This window comes from Ischnura elegans, chromosome 2 (assembly GCF_921293095.1).
Source record: "Ischnura elegans chromosome 2, ioIscEleg1.1, whole genome shotgun sequence".
NCBI lineage: Eukaryota > Metazoa > Arthropoda > Insecta > Odonata > Coenagrionidae > Ischnura > Ischnura elegans.
Window position 1 is genome coordinate 2,448,617 of NC_060247.1, and position 27,806 is coordinate 2,476,422.

At 38.7% G+C, this 27,806-nt stretch overlaps 1 protein-coding gene across 2 annotated transcripts in view; it reads right to left on the reverse strand.

Annotated features, from left to right (window-relative positions):
- LOC124153331 (5'-3' exonuclease PLD3-like) overlaps positions 1-27,806 on the reverse strand; it is a 269,542-nt gene that overhangs the window by 19,191 nt on the left and 222,545 nt on the right. For both annotated transcript variants that reach the window (XM_046526433.1, XM_046526434.1), the window contains 3 exons: positions 24,988-25,127; positions 24,613-24,778; positions 14,093-14,192 (listed from right to left, as the gene is read on the reverse strand). In XM_046526433.1, coding sequence (XP_046382389.1) covers positions 14,093-14,192; positions 24,613-24,778; positions 24,988-25,127 — 406 coding nt within the window. The remainder of the gene's footprint in view (positions 1-14,092; positions 14,193-24,612; positions 24,779-24,987; positions 25,128-27,806) is intronic.

Consider the following 27,806-nt stretch of genomic DNA (forward strand, 5'->3'; position numbering starts at 1 on the left):
CCGTAGAGTGCAAGTGTGGGTTGAAAGAGACCGATTTCCTAAATATTTTCCTGGCAATCGACAAGTACATGCACCGTAGAATTAGCATAAGTTTTTTTTTGTGAGTTAAGCAAACCTATTGCAATGCATCATGCATAGTACAAGTGGTCCATGAGTTCTTGACTTGCACGTTAGAAAAAACTTCAATTACAGAAAATTGAAAATTTCGGTAATAGAACACACGGATGTAAATATGCACGCTGGTACACGATGCGTAATCTATGACGTGACACGAACTATCAAGAATTATATTATTTACATAGTTTTAGGCATTTAAACTAATGAATTTCTTAAAAATAAAAATTCGAGACTCATAAATCTAAAGCTAATCTTTTATTTTAAGCAGAATTAATATAATTTATCTTATTTTTCGTACATATAAAATTATGGCAAGGAAGATTGCACCGATGAGAGGAAAATTTTACTCTCGAAATGTACTGATGTATCAAGGTACAATGCAGTACTGAAGCGGATATAAACTGACCAGGGTCATTTGTAGCAATCCTCCCCGCTGTGAATAAACCTGCATTACCGATAGTAAATGTACGAAGTACATCTCCATGCATGTAATGTGGGAAATGTAATGTGTATTCATATGTCTTTTTGTAATTACATCGGAACAAAAGATTCACGGAAAAAATCATCATGGTATGGCAGTATTTTGGCAATAAGATCATGCATTCTTAAATAGTATGTGGCGTTCTGCGCGTCTACTGTGAATCAATTCCTGTCCCTGAGCGTGTTGTTGAACTAGATTAAAATTCGGCTCCGAAGCGCGTATCACACATACAAAAGCAACCCTCACGCAGCAAGAGCAATACCATTACATTCTACTCGGCGGCTGCTGGCGAACTGAAGGCAACACACTCCGTGCAAGCGTTGTCCCCCTCCATTTCCCCTTCTCCCGCACGCTGAGACTCGAGGGCGATGTGAACGGGAGAATGTTGCTGCCGATGAGAACGCAAAAATAGCGTGCAGAGGTTCGCATAGATTGACTTAGTGTCGCTATTATGAGGAGTATATAAAAATGGCATGGATTAATATGAAGATAAAGGAATATCATTTAAAAAGAACGTAAAAAAATTTGGGTTCCGTCATCATACACGCCGTAGTAGGCAGCCAATTTAGCCGAATTTAATGTTTTTCCGTGGTCAATATTGCAGTGTGAAAAACGAGAAATGAAAAATTACGACGATCTTTTTAAATATCGATGTCTCTTCTTCGTAAGTAAGCATTCAAATGTTATGAGCATAGAATAACAGAGGCCTCAGACGAATCTGCCCAGATGTCTGCAGTGTAGTTTTTGGTCAAGGTATCCGGGAGCCTTAACACTAGGAGGACGGGAGTTTCGCGCTACCTAGAAGGACGGCTAGGGGTCATTTGACCCCTAAAATGTATTTTGGAATAAAACGCCTAATTTTCAACCAATATTCAGTTTAATCGTATTAATTGTTGAATCAGTTCATTAAAAACACTATTTAACATTATTAAATATTATTTCCATCGTCAAAAGTTAATAACAATTATTTTAAAGAATCATGAATTAAACAGTACGTAGTAGTCGATTGCAAATCAAATAATGAAAATACATACACTCAATACAAAAGTTGTGTTACATATTTAAACAATAGGGGTACTGGGTTTACAAAATTTGCATTAAAAATTTTAAAACATATTACTTTGTTGTAAATCTCACACAGACAGTATTTTTTCAGCGCTGTTTTCACAAAATATTTTTTTCGCTGAATGCGTTCATTGGACGATTTCTTCATCTACATCTACAAACTAACCCGCAAGCCGCTTAAAAGCGTGTGGCAGGGGGTGTTAGGACACCAGCCATTTGCACATGAAAAGGAATTTGGAAAATGGAAAGGAAATTAGTGCAATGATTCAATTTGATGGTATTTGGCACTTTTTTCTTTTTTGTGCCCGTGGAGATATGGCTTGGCTTGGCTTTGGAGACGTGTAAATAAATTGATACATGCTATCCATCGTATCTACTCCCGCTTTGTTTTTATTACGAAATAGGATGGTCTCTGGTATTCTTTTATTCGTTTCGGAATTGGTGTCGTCTGACATCATGCTGCTGAGTGAAAGTACATTATTGTTCTATTTTGCCTGATTCTACGTAACAGTATGGCCTAAGGTATTTTTTAACACTCGCGTTGAATGGATTACATGGCTATTTTAGGGGTCATGGATATTTGTGCGTCACGCCTGTTTTTTTCAGATCGTCCATGCAAGAGAAGTTTTCCATTTTTTTATGACTTCCTGCCAGCTGGATATATGGAAAATAATTGTTACAAGTTACATTTATTCCTGAATTCTTGTATGTTACGGTCATTTTAGTAACTATTTATTTCCCCAACGCTTGATTTGATGGCCAATCATCATCTTTGCCACAATATCGAAATTCATTTAGGCTGTATTTTCATTTCACATCTGTCAAAACCCAGTACTCGATTCCAAATTTGTCTGGTTTATTTGGAATTTACCTCATAGAAGGACAGCTGCATTTTGTTGGATAGAGCTGTGCATTTGCTATCACGCCAAAGTCGCCATCGGATTCACTATCTTGGACTTCGTCGCTTCCATAACACGCAGATGTTGAAGGATTGGTCAGAATGTCCTTGTACAATTGTATGTACAATTCACTTCCAGACTGATCTTCAATATTCCCTACAGCTATTTGAATCGCGACGATTCTCTTCTCTTGATATATTTATCGACTTCTTACTTTCTTCCTCAACTCACTACTGATATGCATGCAAAAAAATCTACAAACGGAAGCGCATTATGGTAGAATCTTCTCCAGTTGCATTGGAGGTATAGAGAGCTGGAGAGCATTAGGAATTCATACAAAAGGACAAAACTTTCAGAAGTAACGCTAATTGCCGTTCGAAAGGCAGGGACTCAACCGCCAACGGTATCCTGATTCGTGTCTTCCAGGAACTTGCAGTAGTGCTTCTTCTTCGACCTACGTGCGGATTCCAAGGATAGGATTTACAGTAGAATTTTACAGTTCACCCAATTCCTCCACTCTCTCAAAAAGAGACAGGATTTTTCCCCAGGACGCAGCGTGCAGTCAACCCGCCCCAAACCACGACGGGGTCAGGCGGCACTAATGCTGGACAAACGGCAAAGGGGCTAGGTCAAGTGACAGTGCTGTCAGGCCAGAAAAATCAAAGTTATTTGTAAACCTGATGAGTCGATATTGAAAATAATGTCTCTAAGAGCTCTGAATCTTGGACGATGGAAAACAGTTCTTAGGATACGTGACAATTTTCCGGTGTGGGTAATAAAATAATCATTGAACAATATATAAAACAAAATTAAAATTTCATAATTACATGAATTTATGCACATCAAGGATTGAAAAGGTTTTATTTCCCTTTGCTGCCCAAAAAATATCGGAAGATTGTGCACAACAAGTCGCTATGCTTAGGTTTTCGAATACAGATAGGAACCCTTGGGACGAAACTGGCATTGAACCGGGTACTTCCAGATTCAAAATGAAGCAAATCATCTACCACACTAGCCTCTTGCTGATTATATGATATACATGGCACTTAAGTGCCCACGGGCATGAAAACAGCGCGAAAACCAGTTGTGGGTCAAATGACCCACAGCCGTCCTTCTAGGTATAACACGTCATAAAAATTTAAAACAAAACATTATTGTTGAATTTTAACTAATTTATCAAAATATAGACCAAAATGAACAAAGTCAAAAAGTTTCAAAATTTAAAAAAATATTTTAATAAAAGAAAAATAAATTTGAATTCTGAAAATGGGTCAAATGACCCCTGCCGTCCTTCTAGTGTTAAGCTTGAGCTGCAAATTAAATATTATTAGTAGGATTTGTTGATTCATATAGCCTAGTGGCTACTATTTTACAAGGTATCTCAATCCAACAACCGTACTTACATATTTATTAGTGGATATTACAATTTTCTTATGCTTTTTTCAATAGGCCTCCTTAAAATAACATTTTCTGCTAAACATTTTGTTTCATGGGCAGTAAAAATATTAAATTTTATAGGCTAAAGGTTACCGGAAAACAAGATGATATGAGGCATAAATAAATCTGAATGAGGTTAAGCATTTTATACTATAGAATTTATGGAAAGAGACAGGATGATTTTTACATAATTTTCCTCAGGTGATTCCACTTATTCATACAGAAAAAAATGTTGAGGAGAACTCGCATTGCCAAAGTTCTGGACTTCAAGGACTGAAGAATGATTTGATATCATTCCGGAAACCCTACTACCCTACTGTGGAAGCAAATTTGATCTATGCTTGTGCAACAATATTGGATACTCGCTTTAAAGCTACACCTTTTCAAAACCCTGATGCTATTGAAGTGGCAAAGGTGAAAATAATCAAAGAAATGGCGGCCTTGACACAGACGGATTCAACCTCGCATTATGAACCAGCAGTTGAAAATGCAACCTTAGACCCTCCTGGTGATAAGTCTAATAAGGGGCTGTGTTCCCATTATAAAGATTACTTTTGCAAAAGTGTTGAGAAAGTTGATTGCAGTGCTTCTTCTTGCGAAAATGAACTGCTGTAGTACCTAGGAGAAAAAAATCCTTGATCCAAAAGAGAGTGAAAAAGTTTCCCATTACTGGGCTAACAGTCTCTTTCTGAGACTTAAAACTATTGTATTCAAGTATCTGTGTGTTCCTACTAGCACTGTGTTTAGTGAAAGACTATTCAGTACAGCAGGGAATATATGCGATGAAAAAAGAAATAGACTTGATCCTGACAGAGTTAAAATGCTTGTTTTCCTTAGCAAAAATATTGAATAGATTGTCATTTTCATTGAATATTTGTCATTTTAACTCTCACGTGTAACAGGTTTTATATTTGTATTTTTTTAATAGTATATATGGGTGAGCATCTTTAACACTTTCAATGCTGACCATGTAAAACTCAAAATCGACCCCCAGTGCGGCTGTCGTTTTTTAATACAAATCGCATGCATGGGTGCCAAAAGATCTGGGAGAAAAATGAAAAAATTTCTTAGACCTAATTTGTTAGCTATGAATTTTTTTATTTATGACGTGATATCACGTCACCCGCACAGCAGGATAGAAACGTGATGCGGGTTGCATACTCTCGGCTTTTTCCCCGCGCCACCGTTTTCTTTCAATTTTTTTTCTGCGCTATGTATCCAAAAAATACGAGTAAAATGAGTTTTTAATGTTCTACTGGTATCGCAATTGGTATTTTGCCACTGCCATAGGGAAAATTTTTGGCTTAGATGAATGTAATGCAAATTATAAGTACAAGGAGTCGCCGTGAACAGCTGTTTGATTGTGATGGTAATTCTGGGCAAGATATTTCGGCGTATTCCTTGTACTAGTAATCCTAAGTGTCGGGGTAGGGTTCTATGATATTCAATAATTTTTACATTTTCTTCTGAAGCCACTATTCTCGTCACAAATTCCTTTACTCGTTTCTTGCTTTCAGCTCCATTTCCTTTCTTCACATACGACTAACTGTAAGCATCAGATATTTAACAAAAATGGTTTTCACATACCATTATGTAGTCCCTTCACTGCAGGTGCTTGAGATGGTTGGCACTCCGCTTTCGAGATTATTTTCCGACGGTGTATTAGGGTGTCTCTTGACGTGCACCACTCCTGCCGGCTGTTCTAAGGTTGGAGGGGGTACGAAGATGAAGCGAGGGATGATAGTAAGATTTAGTATCCCGCTTGTAAGAACTAGAAATAGCTTTTTCGTGAGTGCCATCGGTACATCAAAAAGATGAAGAAGGTATGAGGAAAGATTTTGCTGACACGTGTCCTGTTTGGGTCGTTGGGGTGGAGATTCCGGTGCCGAAATAATAATGGATGTGGAAACAGAAATAATCAACCCATAGCTTCCTCATTACTATCTTCTGAACTCAAGCAAATAACATATTTGTGCAATATGATGTGACCGAGTTAAAAGTTAATACATAAAAACTGGAGCTAATAGTACCTATTTGCAAGCAAATATCTCACAAGTAATCTTCATTTAGGCCACGTATCGCGGTTCTAACTACGAGTATTCAGCGAAAATCTGAAAATGATGTAAATTTTTACAGCTATAATATTTTTTCATTTTTTGCATAATAATATCAATTCAAGTAAACCATTCAATAATACGTATTGCTAGGAATAGATTTTCGGCATCTATGCCCATTATTACGTACCCGATTACCGAAAGCAACGTTTTCTTTCTAATTACACGAGCGAGTAACTAATTCCATCGTGCTTAGAAATCTCCAGTTACTTCTTATTTATGAAGCAGCCCTAGTCTATTGAAAGAAGAAATCACATGACATGAAAAAAATATTATATTTACCCAAAACAAATTCAATACAGTCGAAATGATGACCATTTTCAAATTATATATTATATACAACTACGTACAGTCATGTATGTTTTACCAATGTAGGAAATACCTCTCACAAATTTTGTAACAATATATTTAACCTATAATGCTATTTGCAATATATGATACAAAAATATATAATACTATTTATGCCTTCTTATGAAAGAAAGAAAAAAACTCGGGACAGAGTAGAGGAGAATCCTTGCAGACAGTGTAGATATCTGCGGTCTCTTTCCTACGACCGAGAGTTTCTTACACCTCAATAGTGCAATACTTGCACCATCGATTCTTCTTTCTGCGACCTACCTCTTGGATGAGTTCAGGGAAGTGGGATTGAGATAATGATGGTAAAAGTGGCTTGGGATAAGGAATGTAGGATGGAAGAATAAAGGATCTAATGACAGAAAGACGGAATTTATAAGGGGAAATCTTTTCGGTGGGTTCACGATACATGAAAAAGCGTGCACAGTTTCGAGAAGGAATTATTAGGGAATCAATGGAGGAGTGAAATGAATTTATATTGACAGATATTTTTTAGAGGAAACACTCAGGCTCTGAATCATTTTGGCCGGTTTCGGTGAAAAATGAAGTGCTTGAAGAAAAGAATCAATCAAGACTCATGAAAGTAAAGCAGGTCAAACAAGATATCAATTCTCCATTAGTCGGATATATTGGTTATAGGAATACCTACCTTGTGAAATATTAGGCCTATGAAGGTAAAACTCTTCATAGGTCATTGTTTCCAATTCCTAACCTATTCTTTCGGAGATTACAAGAAAGTATGTCTGTATACGAAAGAGGGTGTCTGGGAAAAGGAGACGCAAAAACACTTGGGTCGTTGGAGGGGGGTGGAATGGTGAGAGCTGGGTTTTCTATGAAAGTGGTATTTTGAGGGGTCACTGAACTACGGGTCCACCGCAAAGGGCGTGGTATTGTTAGAGGGTTCAGGGAAAGAATAGGACAAAGCGGATGGGCCAGGGATTGACATAAAGGGATCGGGAGTAGGAGGAGGCAACGGAGTACCTGACTGTGAGGGTTCAACCTCCTCCCCACCCTCCTCCTCTCTAAATTTCTAGCTCGGAGTCTTCAGAGAATTCCTGATGCCCATCTCTTCGAGGAGCTCCCGCTATTCCTTCTTCGTGTACATTCGCCTTGAGAAGGCAGAGAGCTAAAAAAAGGAAGAATGGAAAAAAATATCTATATTCTCGCTAAATATTATAAAAACGTAATAAACAATTAATAAATACACATAGTTAAGTTCCATATGGTGAATACATATTATTTGTAAAGTATAACTCAAACAAAATTTGTCATACTCACGCATTAATAGAAATAAATAAAAGTAATAGCCTAAAATACAGGGGGAAAATGAATGGAAATTGGCTTACCTTAAGATAAAAGAAAAAATTTCTCCTGATCCTCCCAGGAAAGGTTGCTTGAAACGGCGTTCACAAATACGCTGCTAGATCCCTGCTGAGCAACTTAGAGTCGAAAAATGTCATAATAGAACTGAACCGAGCTCTTACAGAGGGCCAGAACCCTCAAGGTACGCATGACGTGATATCACGTCATCAGCACCAGGGGATAGTGCACCATGACGTGATATCACGTCATGCCGCACTCAAGGTGTTAAGCGTATTACTTTGGTGATTAAATAAAATACTAAATTAATGCATAATATATTATGTAAAGCATCAGAACGGCATAAGTAATTCTGGATAGTCATCTAAATTTAATTAGGTACATAGCGCACAGTACATTATTAAGTTCACAATGTTTTTCTCAAACAGTCAGTTTTTATTATTTTATTTAACCTGAGGATATATTGCTATCATACTATTTTGCTATTTTTAGTAAATATACTTATTGGGCCACTTAATTGTATTGTTATTTTATTCCATTAAATTCTTAAATTCTAATGACAGCAATGCTACATATAAACCTATATCCCACCTGTTAGAAGGAATAAGAATCGATGGAATCGCAATCGAGAATCAGGAACCGATTTGAAGGAATTGGAATTTAAAAAAAGTGGAATCGACTCATCCCTAATTATAATAGTATGTATATTAAGAATGAGTCGGTTCTTAAATTTTTTTGGTTCTCAATACCGGTCCAGTTTTCCCCCATCGGTTATTGATACACACACGGCTACAAGGATAAGCTTTATTAATCATCATCACTGGTCAACAATCCTAGGATTGGTTTGATGCAGCTCTCCACTCAGTTCTCCTATCAGCTAATCTTTTCACACCTACGTATTTCTTCTCTTTCACATCCTTCTTCACTTGTTCCATATATTTTGTCCGAGGTCTTCCTTTTCCATTCTTGCCTTCCACTTGTCCTTCGACGATTGTCTTCATCAGGCCATCATGTCTCAAGATGTGGCCTATAAGGTTGTTCCGTCTTCTTGTTAAGGTTTTCATGAAGCTTCTCTTCTCTCCCACTCTTCTTAGGACTTCCTCGTTAATAACGCAGTCGATCCATTTGATTTTCATCATTTTTCTGTAGCACCACATTTCAAAGGCCTCTATCCTTGCTTTCTCCGCTGCGGTCATTGTCCATGCCTCACTTCCGTATAGGAGCATACTCCAAATGTAGGTTCTTATAAACTGTTTCTTTACTTCCATATTTAAGTTTCTCGCTGTAAGCAGGTCTCTCTTTTGGTGGAATGCTATCTTCGCCTGAGCTATTCTGCTGATAATTTCTTTCTTGCTTCTCCCGTCACTAGTTATCTTGCTTCCCAAATAACCGAATTCATCCACCTCTATCAGTTTTTGCTTCCCTATTTTAATGTTAGTCTTGACTTCTTCTCTTCTGCTGCATACTAAACTCTTATTACCTGAATTAATCGCAAATTTAAATGAACAATCACGAGAAACAAATTAAAATAATTTCACTAAAGATGTAAATTAGAAGGAAAGCTCTGTAAAAAAACTTAAGATCGTCTCCATAATTTTATTTGCCAAGCAAAAAAGTTTAAATAACACATTTTTAAAGAATGCATGATCGACCAATATGTCACATTACATCAGGTAGCCTCTGGTTCTTTCTCAAGTTTTTAATTTAAAAAATTCAACATTTTTATCCTATTTAGGTCTAATCTCTTCTTTTTTTGGAAGAAAAATTGCCTGCAGTACTGAACAGGCATTCACTGAAAAAAGTAGTGGTCAATGTTGATTTTGTAGGGTTGCGCGAAAGACTCTTGGAGCAAAGTTAACATACTGCATAGCATCAGGATCAATAGTGAAACTCCCCCAACATCTGACGACATCATCGGTTAATTTGTTATAACTTTTGAGTCAGTTCATAATGCATATATGTATTCTGAATTTTGCTATGTAGCTTAAATTCTTACTTTTATTGACAACTTATTCACATGCTTCACTGTCACAGTTCTTATAACCTAAACAATAAACTGCTCAACATGCCGGTACAGCGACAACATGGATATACTAAGCTGCCGTTAACTAATGCAAAATAGTAATCGCCAGGCCAGATTGATACGGGTGCCGTGCCATCAACAGCACAATTCAACTTATTTGAAGACATCCATAGAGACTTATGATAAGTTGAAATAACGGTACCATACTGTGGAAGGCGGCAGGCAAAAAAGTTAGCTCGTTTGAAAGTGGCCACGGCTACGGAAATGTTACAATTTTGGCGAGAGCGACAAACTGATGAACCCTTAAATGCACGTGTTAACACATTCGCATCGGGCCCCGCCGATAGGCGTCGTGCCGTGTTTTCCCAAGGATCGGCCGCTGCTTTTCGGCGTCTTGAAACACTGGTGGTCCAAAATGAAATTTTTTTGGTCGCCCGCTCATCACAGCTGTCTCCTGAATTTTACCCGGTCTTTACATAGGACTACATTCTAAAATCAGCCCCCCGTTCTCAAATGTCATGCTTCGGAAATACAATTGAAGCCTTCTTATTTTTCATTCACTATGTCATTTGATTCCGTGTATTCCTGATGCGTTTTTTTACCCTTTTTCCGTGTATCATATTTCCACAATTATATTTATACAATCTTGCAAGTCGCTATCTTCAAAAAAGTCAAGATAACTCTTCCTATGTAGCAAACCATCAGTTTGCCTTATGGAGACACTTTTTGGCTGTGTGCATCGTACAATGTACCTATTTTATTTTTGTTTTCGTGACATTGTTATTCAAGGCATATATATAAAGGGGAAACGGCAATCTCGTCTGCATAACTACTCGTCGTTTTCAATGGGGTAACCCATTTTTAATTTTTCGACCGCTTTTAATTCATCACTGTTTTCATACTCCAGTTTGAGGATTTTTGAAGCTTACAAAACAGGACATTACTGGAAAGACGGAGCATACATAAGGTAAGTACAATTTTAAAAATAAATGTAATTATTCTATTTATTGGTATATAATCTTTAGAATTCAACAATAGTATTTACTATTTATTCATAAAAAATGAATTTCTATTTGTAGCTGCTATACCGATAATGATTATGGTCTCGTTGTTTTCCGCAGGATAAATAAGAAGTTGCTTCATAAATACCATTCGCTTCGAATTACGTAAAATACCTTCAAGTATACTTTAGATAAAACTTAGAACCAGCTCAATTGGTACGTACGACTTTATTTGAAATGTTTGATTTCAATGTTTACAGCAATAATGAGAAATAATTTAACCTTTTTCTTTATTTTACTCTAAGAAGACTTCATGGATAATAAACCAAATTCATCAAGAAAGCGGACAAGGAGCGCACTTCATCACCCTGTGTCTATCTCTGACGAAGACATCGCTCGGTTCTTTGAGAGGGAAGAAGAAATTTCGGATGGAAGTGCAACAGATTCGGATTTTGATGTCTCCTCTGAAGATGAGGAAACCGACGAGAGCTCCGAGGATGATAGTGGTGCAAATGGCGATTGTCAGCTTAGCTTAGACGAATCTATGGTACTTTGGAGGGGAAGACTATATTTCCGGCAGTACATAAAAAACAAGAGGCATAAATATGGTATTAAATTGTATATGCTAACGGAACCAAATGGGCTTGTTTTGAATTGCTTGGTTTACACAGGTTCCAAGGATCCAAATGTTGGGGGAGTTGGTCACTCAGAAAAAGTTGTACAGATTATACTAATGTTGGTCATGCTGTGTACATGGACAACTTCTATAACAGCTATAAATTGTCGCGAGAACTGCTGGGAAAGAAAATATATTCCACGGGAACTCTCCGAAACACTAGGAAAAGCAACCCGCATAATGTTGTAAATAAAAAATTGGCAAAAGGAGAAGTAGTGGGCCAGTATACGAAAGAAGGAAGTTTCATAAGCAAATGGAAGGATAGAAGAGAAGTTTTAATGATTTCCTCGGAGCATTGTGGAGAGATGATAGAAGTAGCAAACAGAAGGGGTAAAATTTCTAAAAAACCAAGCGTTGTAGCTGAATACAACAAATTTATGGGAGGAATAGATAGGGCGGACCAGATTATTTCTTATTATCCAGTGGAGAGAAGAAGCCTGAGATGGTATTTAAAATTAGGGATACACATGTTTCAAACACTTCTAAACAACTCGCAAATACTACATAATAAATTTAGTAGCCAAAACATGAGTCTTCAGAATTTTCGTGAAAGTGTAATCGCCAGTCTTATTTCCAAAAACAAGCCGGCAGAAATTCCAGCGCCAATCCAGCGAAAGGAAAAGATCTATTTGCCAGTACAAATACAAAGTGAAAAGGGTTCAAGAGCGCAAAGAAAAAGATGTCGTAACTGCTCAACGACAGGAATAAGAAGAGATGTCGTCACGTACTGCCCGATGTGTGATGGTGAACCAGGACTATGTCTTGAACCCTGTTTTAGAGTGTTCCATAACTATTAATCGGTAAATATGTTGCAAATTCCAATTACAATTGCTGCAATGTTAATCCAATTACTGTTTGAATTAATAATGAAAGTGTGAATTGTATTCAAAGAAGAAATATATTTCAGATGAAGTTTTGAAACAAAATATCGTGTAATTATTTTGAAATACACATTTTTTTAGTATACTTAAATACATTTTTATGTTTAAAGTTTTTGCTACTCTGGCTTGCATTAGTCTAATCGTGAGACCAATAAATTAAATTGCTATGCGAGGAAAGAGCTTGCATGCCGAAATTAGCAGAATAGGAAACATCACGGAGAGCGGGTCGCCTCCGATAGGCGGCATGGTAATGACCTGAAAAATTGTTGGTAAAATTGTCGTCAATATTAATAAGTTGGTCATAGATATTCATTACATAATGTTTAAAAAATTAACGGTTAAAAAATGAAATTCAGCGAAAATATTGGTGTAAAATTTGTTTATGTAAAGCAACGGTTGGTAAACAAAAGAAAAAGATTCCCGGTCCTAAGTAAAGTCTTGTCCTGAATGTTCGCACCGAATGTGTTAGCGAGCAACTCTCCAAAGTAAAAAACGTGCCATGCCATCCGAAAGTAATAAATGCCTTTTTAATATTTTTATATCACTTTTTGGCCCAGAATACCCTGCGGACCATTTCAATTTTGGGTGCCAAATTCAAATCCTCAGCACTGTTCCAAGCCAGTTCCAGAGTACCGACTTTATGCGATTAGTTCTCGACACTGGTTCCACAGGCCAAGAACCAGCACTATCGAGAACCGGACACCGCAACTAACCCATCTCTAGTTTATACACTAACTAACCACTAGAATTCCACCAACTGACCACTAAAATTCAAGCGTGCCCAAAATTTCAAATTTGGCACCTTTGGAGTTGGCCGCTGTGGTGCAGGGTGGTGCAGAGAAACTCGTTCTTTGGGCACAGACTGAACAGGGCCAATTTAATCCGTGGTGAAGTCGGGAACCGTTTAGCATTTTGCCCATTCTTCCTTCCTGCAGACGGCACATTTTATTCGGCTCCATCCGCATTACACACGCAGCTAGATCAGTTCATTACAATCGTAAGATAATGTAAAATTGAAAGGCAATGTTGCTTCTGCAGGATAAAACACTTTTTTAATGCCTTGCATAGGTTTATCAACTTACTAACAAGCTCTCGGTACGCATCTTGCTCATATGTTGAAGATTACTCTACATGTACATGATTTAACCCTTAGACTGCGGGATCGTATTTAAACGTTTAATACGCTGACTGCATGAAAAAAGTTTTTGCACGTTTGACCACTGCTCGACTACCTACTTGGAAACTTTTATTGCTACCCAGGTAGAGCCCAAGAGTAGGTAAGAGTAGGTACAGGTAGAGTGGTCTTTCCCAAGTGCACTGTAGGGATCGCTAGAGCAGCTTAACTCTCGCCAGCCATCCCAGAAAAACAAAATGTTTAAAAACCTCCCTGCAGTCTAAGGGGTTAATCGTGCATATGTTACACTAAAGCTATTCTGCAGAGCGTGTATAAGTACTGAAAATTGAAGAGACAATGAATTTAGGCAAGGTATGTTTTTTTGCCATAATTCCTGAAAGAAACACTCTTATGAGGTTTGTTATTACAGACCTCAGGTTTTTCGGTCCGCTGAACCTTGTAATAACTAGAGTTTACTGTAGTAAGCACTGGATTTTATCTTGCTATTTTCACATAAATATTTGCTCTCTTAGGTGAACAAACTCATGGCAGAGCAGGGGTCCACCTATTTATTATAAGAGGACAAACCATAAACAATAAATCAGCTTACCGATGTATGCTGCATTATCAGTTACCATGTACTTGTTATGGTTGACACGGGCAAATGGTATTTTGGCTTGTGAAGGTGTACTTGGAACACGGAAGTATTTCTGAAAAAAATAGAAAAGTGCATCCATTAATGATGATAAATTCTCATTAAGCATAGAAATTTGATACAAAAGTTCATGGTGAAACAAAACCCAGTATTATTCCACAAGCTTTTATTTTAACTGTCTACTAGTTTCGACGTTTACACCGTCATTATCAAGACTAAATCGTAATGAGATAGAGCAAAGTGAGCCTTATTGTAGAGATCTTTATGACCTTTCCAATGCTCTCATAGAGAAGTCATCAATTATTTGGTGAACCCTTAACTGTGCCTTTAATTGAGGCCTTCAAAGGGACAAGTCTCCAAGTCATCTCAGTAACTCTAACACTTTTTCTATTCTTAAAACAGATATTAAGGTGAGCAAACGGTATAAAGGTATCCTCTCTAGACTAACTTCAGACCCTTCTCTGGAGGCAGGTTATTTTCATTTTTGAAGAAATTGCAAATGCTTCTAAACAAGTTTAAAACCACTGAACACGTTTCCAGTTTTGTTTTCATTAAAACAAATCAAATTTCAGAAAATTTAAAAAGTCTTGAAAACTGTGGCAAAAGTTTTGGTTTATCAAAATTTACAGAATTTTAGTAAAAGCGACATTTGGTGCTCTGAACAAGCTGAAAAACCATTAGTGAAAGCATTCATTTTTCTGGAGATTGAGGTTTTATGTGCAGGAGCACAGTCGACACTCAGACTACTTGGGATTCTTTGCTCTTTCAGATATGCAGGAGGCATTGAAGCGTCGTTTGGTGCACTTTTCATTTGCTACAACACTCAGAATAAAAATCTCAATGGGCCTTGCAATATCATGTGTGGGTAGGTAAACAAAAACCCGTAAATATCAATTCCTGACGTCTAGAAGTCCGTGAAATTCGCGATATCGCGAAATAACATGAAATAACGTGAAATCGGTAAATAAAAACAAAATTTTGTGTTCTTTGCGATTTTAGGTGAATTAGCGAAAAAATCACATCTAATGAGTGATAATCTATTAAAGCCTAAGCCTTCATTGCTTAACGCTACCAACATTCATTTGCTGTATCTCATTATAATTCCAAGGCCAATTGGCTAGTTTAGTCTCGCACATAACGCATCTGCATAATATCGAGCATGGTAGTGATTTCTCCGCCAGAATTAGCTGTTAAATTTATCACAGCCCCTCTTTTCGATTCCCATGTATCAATCCTGAAATATTTACAATGAGGTGCTTTTTCAACCTCAGAATTAGATATTATGAATTAAAAATGTGCTGAAAGAAATTTAACGTGCCCGCGGAAGAGCAGAAATACAAGCTCAATCGCCCAGCATGCATCAATGCGGAGCAGTAATTCCGGTGACTCACCGCGACGCATTAGACAGCTTTATTGGATAAGTTATTGCAGGAAAATCTTAAGTATGGGTCTAATGTAACAATTCTATTGACTTAAACACGGCCGCTGGCTGGGAACGGGCTGCCGTTCATGGTACGGCACACGGCGTGGTGAGCAAGTCGTCTCATCTGAAAGCGGCCTGAATTTCACGGCGTCGTGACGTGAACGGTGGCCGGCAAAAAGTCGTTTTGTCAGAAAGCGGCCTCAATGTAGCACTGCCTGTATTTCACACCATAGACGGTGCACCGCCGGGCCGGAATGAAATGGTGACCACGGCGGCCGTCAATGGTGCTGTGCCGTCAACTGCATGATTCGTTTAAAGACATCCATAGACACGAATGGTTATTTGAAAGCACAAAGCGCTAGCAGTTGGGGGAAGGGAAGGAAAGAACAGAAAGGATAGGAGGAGAGGGGGTTCCCCTCATTAGCGGACAGATCGTCAGATATTCGGCTCTCCACTGAGCTGCAATGCAAAAAAAATAATTTCAATACTGGCCAAATCTAATATCTAATTCTTCAGGTGACAAAGCGTCACATTCTAGATGTTTCAGGATCGATAAATGGGAAAAAAATTTTCAAGTTTTTCGAATCCGATTATTTTTAGTTATGTGAGCCTCTTTCACTGCCTTTCCTGGCCGATTGTCAATAGCTGTAATCAAAACAAAGCGATAATGTTGTATCTATCTGCTGTCCTACCTTCCCTCAACACCTGGGTGAGGGGTATCAAAAGGGAACCCACGAAATGAAACATTTCGGCCAATTTGTAAGTTATACAGTGCTATGGTTATACCATAACTACCCAGCACTCAGTTTGAAAACACCATTGTGAGTGGTTGTGTTTTGCGGTTGGACTGTTTTTCTTTATCGTGGTCCCAGTTTTAAATATTGAACAAAGGATAGGAATTTAAAAATGCCAAAGGCTAGTGATACTGTTCATACCAGGGCAAGTGAATTCAGCTCAGAAGGATTTCATGTGAAAGATGGAGTACTGCTGTGCAAAGTGTGCGATAAAAGATTTCAATTTGAAAGATTTGACACGTTGTTAAAGCACATCAGTAGCGATACACATAAATGTGCGAAAGAAAGGGGACCCCCAAACAACATCTATCATTTAAACACACAGTCAAAGAAAGAGATGGAGGAGCTTGTTATTGCTACTACTGAAGCATTTTTAAAGGCTTTATTTAGTGTAGAGAAACTTGACTATCAAAAATTATGGAATGGCTCTCGAAGTATACACATATAAGGTAGTGGGGATTTGCCGTTTGCGTATCGTATTCACCAAGACTACATACTCGAACCATTCATATACCTTGAACCAATATAATTTGAACCATTTCCTTCATTTAATTTTATCAGAAATTTTGTACAATCAAAATTGTGTTAAATGATAAGTAAAATGCTTAATAAAGGTATAAGTATTCATGAACCGTGTACCATGAAATAATAAAACTCCTCTAAACATGGGAAAATTCTAGCTTTATGATAACACCGCCAAGATTTTCTATAACACCGAAATAACATGGTTTTAAAATGAATGTTAGCAAAAAATAAAATCACTTTCACGGACCTCTACTGATGTATAAAAGCCTCCCTATATATTTCTAAACCATTAAATTCACGACACATCTTAACAACCATAACATTTGAGATTGAGGCATCGAGATGAACAAGACAGGTGGGATGCAATGTCCGATGGGAAATGGAGAGGAGAATATGGGAAGAAGGGAAGGACTCGGCGAGGGATAGCACGAGGGAGCAGCACCAAATGGGATAACAAGAAATCCCACCGAGTCAAAAACCAAGAGATGCAATCCTATCACATGTTTGAGTGCATATATATTTGATTTAATGGAAGATTGACGCCATATTTATGCAAGGCTTATACTAAAATTTGCAATCATCACTCATTGAAAGGTTTTAATTTGTTTAAAAATTACGCAGGTGAAAGTGGACGACGCTAACCACTAAACAACTGACCAATCTGAAGGAAGTTGTGCAATTTTGGAATTATATACGGATTGTTAAAAGTACTGCTTGAAAGGTAATCAATTACAGCCAAATTAAGGCCCATTCAATGGAACCACTACCACTTCCCAGATGTGTTCGCCATTCTGAATGCCATAAAAATATGACATTGAAAAAGCCAGAGCAAGGTACGTGGTCTTCCCTCGTTAGATTTTATTTATTCACTTTTTTTTCTAGTTAAATCCTGTATTTAATTCATCACAATTGATGAAATTTATTCATCACTGCCCAGCACTCTCTACCCATCCTCATCGACCAGCACCCGGGAAAAGTTTGAAATCCTGATAATGCATTACTTTTTTGTAGCTAATATGTAACTTGTTTTTCAATTTCCCAAGGTATAAGTCTTTTTAATAAAATTTAAGTTTACTCACCCATTTAATGAAGTCAAAATTTAAAGTGGCTATCTTTTTATTCTACTTCCATTGAAGTATTGGAATTACCTAAATGATATAGTAGCGGTGCGAAATGACCTAGCCATCTACGCACCCTAAATCACAATACTTCTACCACTACTACTACTACTAACAAGGTCTCCAAATACACTTTGTTCACATGTCAAGGACTTACTTTATTCAGTGTTTGTAATTTACTGTCACGGAGTAAATTTCTGAAGACCAACATGGTTATCATTGGGAAAATTTCTACTGCATAGAATGCACTAAGTTAATACTGTGACTTTTTCAAAATCTATTCAAGCATCTCTCTCATATTAGCACTAACTGCAATAGTTGTTAGATCCCCAGTTGATAAACCTTTGTGAGTTGATATTATAAGGAGTTGATAGGAATACAGTGAACTCCCGTTTATCTTAATGATGGGGAGGGGCAGCACGAATAATCGGAATAAACATCAATAATCCAAACTTTCACTTTCAATTTCTAGTTACTTTGGTCATTTACGTAAATCAATCAGTATTTTATTATCTACGCACATTTTATGTTATTTTTCATTTCTTTCCGGAATCATTAAGAGCTTTCTTTTCGTGACAGGGATCTTTTTAGCTGCGATAGCGTGATTGCACTCCTACTCTCACCGCTCTGTGTGGTGCATACGCACTTGGTTTCCGACAACCACGCGTCCATAGCTGAAAGATCACGGATTCAGAAGCGTGGTTCGCACGAATGGTTCAAATTCACTGCGCGACGTTGGAAACGACACTGTCAGGCACCACGCCGCATCTCGCACAAGTTGCCCTCGATGCAGCTGCTGTGGGACGCGCATCCGTGATCACTGAGCGTGATGCTTGAAAAACAGGAACACGGAACTCCCGTGATGTCTGCTACAGGCCCATGATCACCCCATCGCCAGCAGTAGTTATGGGAAACTAGGTGCTTTGTCTTTCCTTGCCCCTTCATTAAAGTGATTGTTAATTCAGTAAACTCTCGATTATACAAAGCAGGATTTTACGAAGTTTTCGGTTATACGAAGTGATATTGCGGTCCCGGCGAAAAGCCTATGCTAAATGCATGGTGCTATTCGATTATACGAAATGTTTTGAAATTACGAACCTCGGCTCGGTCAGCAGGAGCAAATGGCATTCGTTTATACGAACTACTACGGCGAATCATTTGTCAATAAAACTAGTTACACCGGCGTAAGTAGATAAAAAAATCAGCTCTTCCAACTGTGGTCCATCAAAAGTGTGAAATCGTAAATGATAGTGCAACTTTGGAGAGAAAGTGTAACCGGTGCCGTTTGGTGCGGTTCATGGGTGTTTAAATCGGCGTTTACGAGGTAGGGAAGGCTTAGGTAATTTTGTATGAATGTGTGCTTATGTCATTTTGTGTGAATGTGTGCGTGTGAAAGGGAAGTGAGCGTGAATGACCCAGTGCTGTATTTTTCCATCCCCCTCCCCCTCCCACGATTCTTCCGCCTAGGAAGAACGGAAATTTCCGATGTGTACGTGATTCGCAGCAAGTTTACCCCACCCCACTGTGAAACAAGAACACCTGCACATGGCAAGTTGAAGGTGATGTAACCCGCCAACCCCGCCCTCCACAGACTTTGGCAAAAAACGCCCCCCCCCCCCCCTCCCCTACTGGAGAATAGCTGAGAACCTGCTATCCTGGGTTTTTCCCCCTGCTCACCCCACCACCCCCAGGAAGTGACCCACGGGACTATAAAAGCGAAGTACAGACGATGACCAAATCTCTATTCGGCTTGGTAAAGTAGCCGGAGGCTCTGGGTCTCTACTGATGCAATCCTGTGGACGAGAGAGAGAGAGAAGCAGCAAGGCGTGGAAGTCGACGTAAAATTTAAATACGGCAGTAACTAGGAAAGAGGAGACGAGAGGGAAGTTTCCGGTACGCACAGTAGAAAACGTCACTCCACGGCGCCCAGTGAAGAAGTTCTCTCATCCCACAGCGAGAGGAGACACAGCAACGATTGATCGGAGCCAGCCGAGGAAGCCTTATCCATCCGCAACTCAGAAAGAGCGATAAGTACTCTAGCCACTTATAACCCCCCCAAAATTCAGAAGAACCAGAAGAGCCCCATTTCCCCCACTATTCAAGATAAGAAGAATTGTGATACATTCCTGTGCATTTTTTTAAATATTTTTTTTATGCCCTCCCTTTTCCCCGAGTGTGTGAATGGTTAATTGTAGTTATTAGGACAGAAAGTGATCATTTGGAATTGGCGTTTGTTATTATTCAACCATTTTGCTATATTTTACGCCAACAATTGTTAAACAGAGTTTATTTTCTTTTGTTATTCATTAATTGCTGTCACATGGTATTTAACTGGCCAGTAGCAATAGTTTAATTTCTTTTTATGCAGAGAATAATTCATTTATGTATTTTGTTGTTCATTTTCAAGTCGAAGTGTTTATTAAAAGTGTTATTGAAATTGTAAACTGTAACGTAAGCCTTTGTTATTTCGTACGCGCCAGCCTCCATTCAGCAAGTGAATCCACCCCAAACTCACTTTTCCATTTCCGTTTCCCCCACCTTCCCTTCTCCCCGAACCACGACCCGCTCACCTTGGGCGAACCTTCCAAAGAATCCTCCCCCACCCCCGAAGCCCAGACGGACGGGTTCGCCTAAAACCTCAAGGTGGGAATTTAGGGGAAGTAGGAGTTCAGTAAAAATATCGCGACTGACATAATGCCCCTATTTACGTGCCTATCCGTAAAAATCGCATCGACAACACTTCGTAGTTTAACATGTCAGGAATGTCGCGCGGGGTATTTCGTTCGCTCCTACTTAACCCTTGGCACTGCTGTGAATGTACTTCGAAGACTACTTGACTACTTTTCGCCAAAGCACTTCGAAGGGTCCCTAATCCGGGACCCTTTCCTCGACGAGCTCACCCTCACTGGCCCCTCTCTTCGACCCTCAGAGCCTTTCTCTCCAAAAGTGACCGCTCTGACTGCATTTTGAAAATCTATCAATCAATGCTATCATCAAAAAATGATTGTTTGCATCGCACTCCTGCCAATCAGGCATTCAAGTACGTCTCTGAACTGTGTTTCTGCGATGAGAAATATCGATTTCGTTAACTTTGCTAAAATGGCCAAGTTAATAAAATTGTTATTTTTCATCGCAGAAATACGGTTCAAAGACGTACTTGATTTCCTCCACTACAATCGAAAATTGCTGGGAATCGGACGGATTCCCTTTGATAGCGCATCATGAGAATGTTCTCGAGGTTGGTAAGTAATAAAACTAGCCTACTAGAAATTCTACTGCTACAATATCACAGCTATGGTTGATTTGTTACGTTATACCTTCTGGAAGCTGCAGCGGATGAAATCACGGAGGAGATTAGAGGCTTGAAAGATGATTTTGAAAAATACTTGGAAAAAGCAGGAGCTCAGCGCGCAACATCAAACGATTATATTGCCCTAGAAGATGATCTACAGGCTTGTGACAATGCGACGCCAGTACCTACGTCGGAAGAAGCAGCGGCCGGGACTAGTCATAATAGCAGTGACGACGAAGATGAAAGTGAGGAAGTAATTTCACCTAATAAAAAAGAAGTATACGATGCCCTCCAAACATTAAGATATTTTGATCTGGCTAACGATTTAGATCCCCAATTTAATTCCCATTTATGCAAGTGAGAAACCATGGTGGAAGCGGCGATGGAGAAGGGCAAAAATATAAAAAATAACAGATTTTTTTAGTAGTATCTTTTTGTGTATACAATAGCCTTCCTGAGTAAACAACTTAAATATCTTAAGTATTGGGCTCTATTTACCACCGACTTATTTTTCAGGCTACTTGTAATGAAGACTCACTTCTAACTCTAACCATGAACTTTCTTCTCGCGAGCCTCCCCATTCTCGCATGCCGAGAGATCTTTCTTTCCAAAGCCTTTGTTTACTCCCTCATGCGGCCTTCTGCTGATCTTGCTGCATCCCAAACCCCTGCTTCCCCAGCATTTCCCATTCACTCCCACTCCAAGGTGACAGGACCTTGAGTGCGTCGTAAAAAAATACGGCCCCCAAACGTAGACGGAGGCAGAGCTGAAGGCCCTTTCCCCACCCTTCTTTCTCCTGCCCCCTTCACCACTCCTTATGCTGGCCACACTTCTTTCCTCAGGCAAACCCCATCCCACTTTTATTCACCCCACCCACTAGGAACGTTCTCCAAACTCTGGAGAAGGGCATGGTTCATCTTTACCGGCAACGGTGGTAAGTTATTAACCGGAGAGAGGCTGAAGAAGTATCTTCCACTATCGGGGAAATGGTGCCCTGCTTATAATTGCCCTCTTCTTCTCTGCTGACTTTTCACTTTAAATTATTTTCTTTGCTCTTTCCACACTATATTTATTTACGATTATGGCGTGCCTATTTTTTAGTGCTTAAACTGAGAAAATCTATTCTCTATGTCAATGATCCTTTGCATAACTTTCAATACGGCGGAGAAAGGAACACAAAAACTAAATGAGGTGAAGGAACAGGTTTTTGCGTGTCATTTTTGGGAATTCATGCAAGTGAACCAATACTTCACACACGTTGAGAAATGATGAAACATCTCTTGTAGGAAAACAATCAATGTGGATAATAACGTTTCTCTCTTTATTTCTCCGATAATGGAAGATGTTTCTCCTGTCGTTTTCCGGTTGGAACCTTGCTCCTGTCGGCATAAAAGAAGACAGACATACTATATGAACATAGCACCTCACACCCGGTATGAAGAATATGGTCCTGATGAAGAATAAAGTCTTTCATAGCAACGTCTGCAAAGATGATGGAGCACATTAGCCGGACGGAGTACTCAAACAGAAATTACTTCAAATATTCGCCAGAAGATAATCATATTCTACGTAATTTATGATCGTAACTGAATCTCAATGAAAATAACTAATTGAAAAGATAGCATATTCAGCTGACAATAAGGAGTAACTCGAAATATTAACTTATGAAGGTTCTTTTGGAATCGGGTTAAGGCCCTCGTTTTTCTTTTTTTCTCGTCACTGAGCGATAGAGGGCGACATAATTGGCGGTTAGGCCCTTACAGTATGGTTAGGCCGGCTGGCACTAAAATTCCGTGGGTGTTGGAGACAAATATCTATCTTACGCCTACTTAATAGTTGCTATTCGTTCCTAACCACAAATTTATAACATTAAATTCTTATAATAAACTTTGCAATTCATTATTGGATTACGTTCTCTAAACTGGTCGGGAATTTCTTAAGCGATCGTTGATATTGAAGTATGTACAAGAAATGAGAATTTTATGGCGGAATAGTTATTTGACGATCTTTTATAGCATAAATCGATAACAAAAAGCCTTTTCTAAGAATTCTACCGTGAATAACCACCTAAAACATTTAAATAAGGCCACTAAAGACAAAAAAGGGCGGAGGAAACAAAAGCGAACATTTTTTCGTGACTTATGAAAAAGGTTTGAAATTACGAAACTCGATTTTACGAAGTGCCAATTTTCCGGTCCCACTGACTTCGTATAATCGAGAGTTTACTGTATCACACTTTATACATATTTCTTGACACTCCTCGATGAGGTATTTAACAAAAACACGACCCAGGTTGTTTTTTTATTATTTGTATTTTTGTTTTTTGTCGTAAGATATGAATGTCAAAGTGTTGATAATTTTGTGTGATTCAAAAGTGCGCGCTAACAGCACAATGAAGTGTAAGTGATATAGGTGGCACTAAAGTACGGAAGTGTAAAGTAAAATAGGTGGCGCTGAGGTAGTTAATCACGTGTGTTTCCTTCCCACGCTGGAGAAAGGCAGGCAGAAGCAGGCAGGATTCTTGGTGAGGCAGAGAGGAGTTGACTTCAGGAGGCGTCGAGTTGAATCCGGAACCAGAACGAAAGACGAAGGGTCAGATCGTACAGACACCCAGCAGATGGCCGGGTCCTTTTCATTCTCACACGAGCCTCAAACCTGGGTTCCATTAAGGATCGCTGAAGGAAGGTAGGCCGAGCTATCGGCCTACCAACTTCACTGCCATGAAGCCCATGCTTGGAAGCATGACGACGCCCACAAGTATAACTTATCTTCGATGCAGCCTTGACTCTCAAGTTTATCTTCGACGCAGCCCACAAGTACATCTTTGCCTGCAGCACCATCAGTAAAGTAAGACCGGAGGTGTTACTTCCAGCCGACGATTCTCCAAGTCCCCCCTTCATTTTCTATCAGCAAATTACGTTGAGAAGTTAACTAAGAAAGACTGAAATTTCGTTCCGCCACGCTTTTGATAGTCTTTTGCAGTGTGTTGACAATATTTCATTAATTTACACAGGAAATACTAGTAACTAAATCTGTCAGTGTTTATATTTGTTGAACAGTGGATTTTCATTTTATTGATAATTTTTTAAAAATATGGTCACGCATTTAATTTATGCTTATTCTTTGTAAGTAAATTTAAGTCCCCTACTAACCATTTATCGAAATAAACCTTGCTTGTTTGATCGTAAATGTGCTTTGAGTTTGCATTTGTGAATAGAGGTTTCCTAGCACCTTTTCGTAAACTGAATTCAACCCGCTTATATTTCGATACATCCCTGAGATCTCACGTCAAAAGCCAACCGTCACAATACGTATATACTTACCGCTTGTACATCAACCCAGGGGTAGGCACCTGTGAGGTCAGTCAATGATTTCAAGAAGTGTGGTAAAGATGGCCGGGTCTGGTTCCATACACTAACTAATAGGCGAATCTTTACTTTATGTTCAATCGCTGCTCTTCTAAGAGCGTCATCAATCTGAGGCCAAAATCTGCAAAATAGAAAGAAATTAATAGTAACCAGTTTTTAAAAAAACCATACATGTATCTTATTCAGTTAACAAAATAAAATTTGAAAATAAGAGCTATCAGTTTACTCTTTCAATACATGAATATGAACAGCCATTAATTACTGGATTATAAAAAGGTGAAATAAAGCCTTTTTTCACCAAATGAACCAACGATTAAATATGATTCATACCTTATCTTTGGAGTATACAATGTCAGAGGATAGTAATCCATAACAGCAACATATATAAATTTCTCTGCATTCTTGATGACATCCAAAATTGCATCCAAATCTACAGTTCGGCCCTTTGCACAAAACGATGGTGGTGAGCTCTGTATTGAATAAAGAAGACACATGCTGACACAGTTAAACTTCTCCCTGATGAACAACAATGAATGACCCTGGCAACATGTTTAACCTTTTCCCTACTAAAGACATAAACATACTTGTGGACGTTTCTTGACCCGGAAGACGAAAGCTGTAAATTTTCGTACGCAAATGAACAAATGCCGAATATATAAGTTTCCTAGCTCTCCCCCTTTTATGATGGTCGGGGGTGTAAGACGCCTTTGTTTCGGGACCCAACACAGCAGGGCTTAGGCTTTACCCTCGAAATCCGGGAGCAGGTACCCAGTCCCCTCGTCTTATATTACCCCTCCAAGCAGTAAGGGATAAAATTGCACAGACTAACAAATAAATTTTGTTTGAAAACTTTATTTATTTTAATAGCTGATCTTCATAGATTTTTATGCGCCGAATCCTAAACTGGCTTTAGTTTTTTGTATCACCCATAGTTTCTAAGTAATATGCATTTTAATATTTAGTAGAGATGTGCAAATAGTATCCGCAAATTTATTTATTTATTTATTTCACACACCACAGAAAACAGCACTGTTCGGCCTTTACAACGGGGTTGATAACATTTAACAATCACAAACATCCATTCCCTGGATAAGAGTAACTTACCCAGGCGGGACTCGAACCCGCGACCTTCGGTTTGGCAGGCGAGGACTTTACCCCGCCGCCGAATACTCGAATACTAGAAAGTATTCGATATTCGAGGTCTCGAATAATTATGCTAAAGGTAGGCTCTCGAATACTTCGATTACTTTGAATTTCGGGCCGTTCACTGTCGCACACTGTCGTTGGTAGTTAACTCAGAAAATTGTAAAGAACTCTAGTCGTTTAGTGTCTCACGTCATTCACTGTCGTATGCACGTCGTTGGTAGTTGACTCGGAAAAATGTAGAGAACTCTAGTCGTTTAGTGCATGCAGCGCCGTTATAGGCAAGGTGACGAACTACATCAAATTCGCGGATTAGAGCGTTGAAAAGAGTTTGACATGGGGAACTGAAAATGATTGGGTGAAAAAATCTGAAAATCCCCGGTTTTCCCCACCAGGAGAACCTCAGTGCTGTGGGATAGTAACTACCATAGAGGGACCTCTATGGTAACTACGTAGCACAATTCCCAAAATCCGCTACCCGAAGACCTTCGAAAAAAATATCAAGTTACACGAGAACAATAGAAATGTGTTTCGCGCCCCCCCTTTTCTCACCCACTGACCTTTTTCAGCCTACCTGCTTCGAAGTTCCCAGTTTCTGGAGGTCAACTGCTGCATGAATCACCTATCATCCCAAAAGGTGTCTAACAATGACTTTCGGCAATTGTTATTACACCTTTATTGGATTGAAATATTAGTAATGTGCGTGTAATATAAAAAAGAATAAGACCAACACGACCCATTTCTGACTTTATTTAAGCATTTTACGCGAGGAAATAAATGTCAAAATACTGCGGTATTTTTTTCCGAAAACATATATCAAGTTACAATTTATGAGTTGTGCTATAAATCTCTATTGTTACAGTGGAAGACAAAGGGATATTTTCTCAGGATATTTGGTTTCTCCCTGATAGCTATTCGAATTCAGTTTCTTATCTCGTGAGAACTTCCAAAGATGGACTGAAAATAATTGAAGAAAATCCGGAGTAGAAGCACATGCATTTTGCAAAATGCCTCAAATTGTCCGCTAGCACTTGACAGCAGGAGTGGGGGTAAAGCGAGCTACCTGTTGAAAATTAGAAGTTGGATGAAGCCGAGTATCATGGGGGTTTGGTAGATAAGAATGTATACATCAGACAGAAATCCATTGTAGCAGAGTAAATGCCGAGATGGCATGCAATCATTTTTCGCGAGGTGGTGTGTCCCCTCAGAATATTTGAAAGAGATGTTAGTTAAATCAACTATATGCCCAATTTTTTCCATAAAATTAAAATCTTTCATTAATCAGCTAAATTCCTGTTCGAATCCTTTAAAGGAAATCAAAATTAATCCCCAAAATCTTGTGTTTCCTGCGGCACAGGCAACCGAGTCAAACATTCATCGTTTAGTAGTCGAGGTATTCGAATATTTGAGCAATTATTAATATTCGAATTCGATGTTCGAGTTCGAGAAATCTGCCCATCTCTAATATCCCAACGGTATATAGAGAAATCATTGAAACACTCTGTTACATCATAAAATAGTTTGTATTTACTGTTAAATTACTTACAATAGTAATGAAGTATGATGAAACATGGTTCACTTTTCAACTGGAATTGGTCTATAATTTCTTTCCCTTTTTTCCTTGAAGCTTCTTGTGTAGCTTTTTCTGCGATTAATCGCTTACTGAAATTCTTGGTGAAGTACCAACAGTAATCCCCTATCCTGTTGGTGTTACAGCGGCCCTGGTAACGTTTTTCCATCAATTTAATGTCCTGGTGAAAACGCTCCCCTTGCTCCTCACTAACATCTTCTAAATTTTCTGGGAAGTAATCGAGGTGGCTGTTCAAAAAGTGAACTTCCAGGCTCATCAAACATCCTAACTATTCAAGCTTTTTTTAACATGTTAGCAACAATGAACTTATATTCTGGGTCTTTTTCATTTCTCAAGAACTTGGTGACAGCTTGCTTGAATGATACCCATGCTTCTCACTCATTTGAGGTCATTGTGGATTCAAAGTTAACGTCAA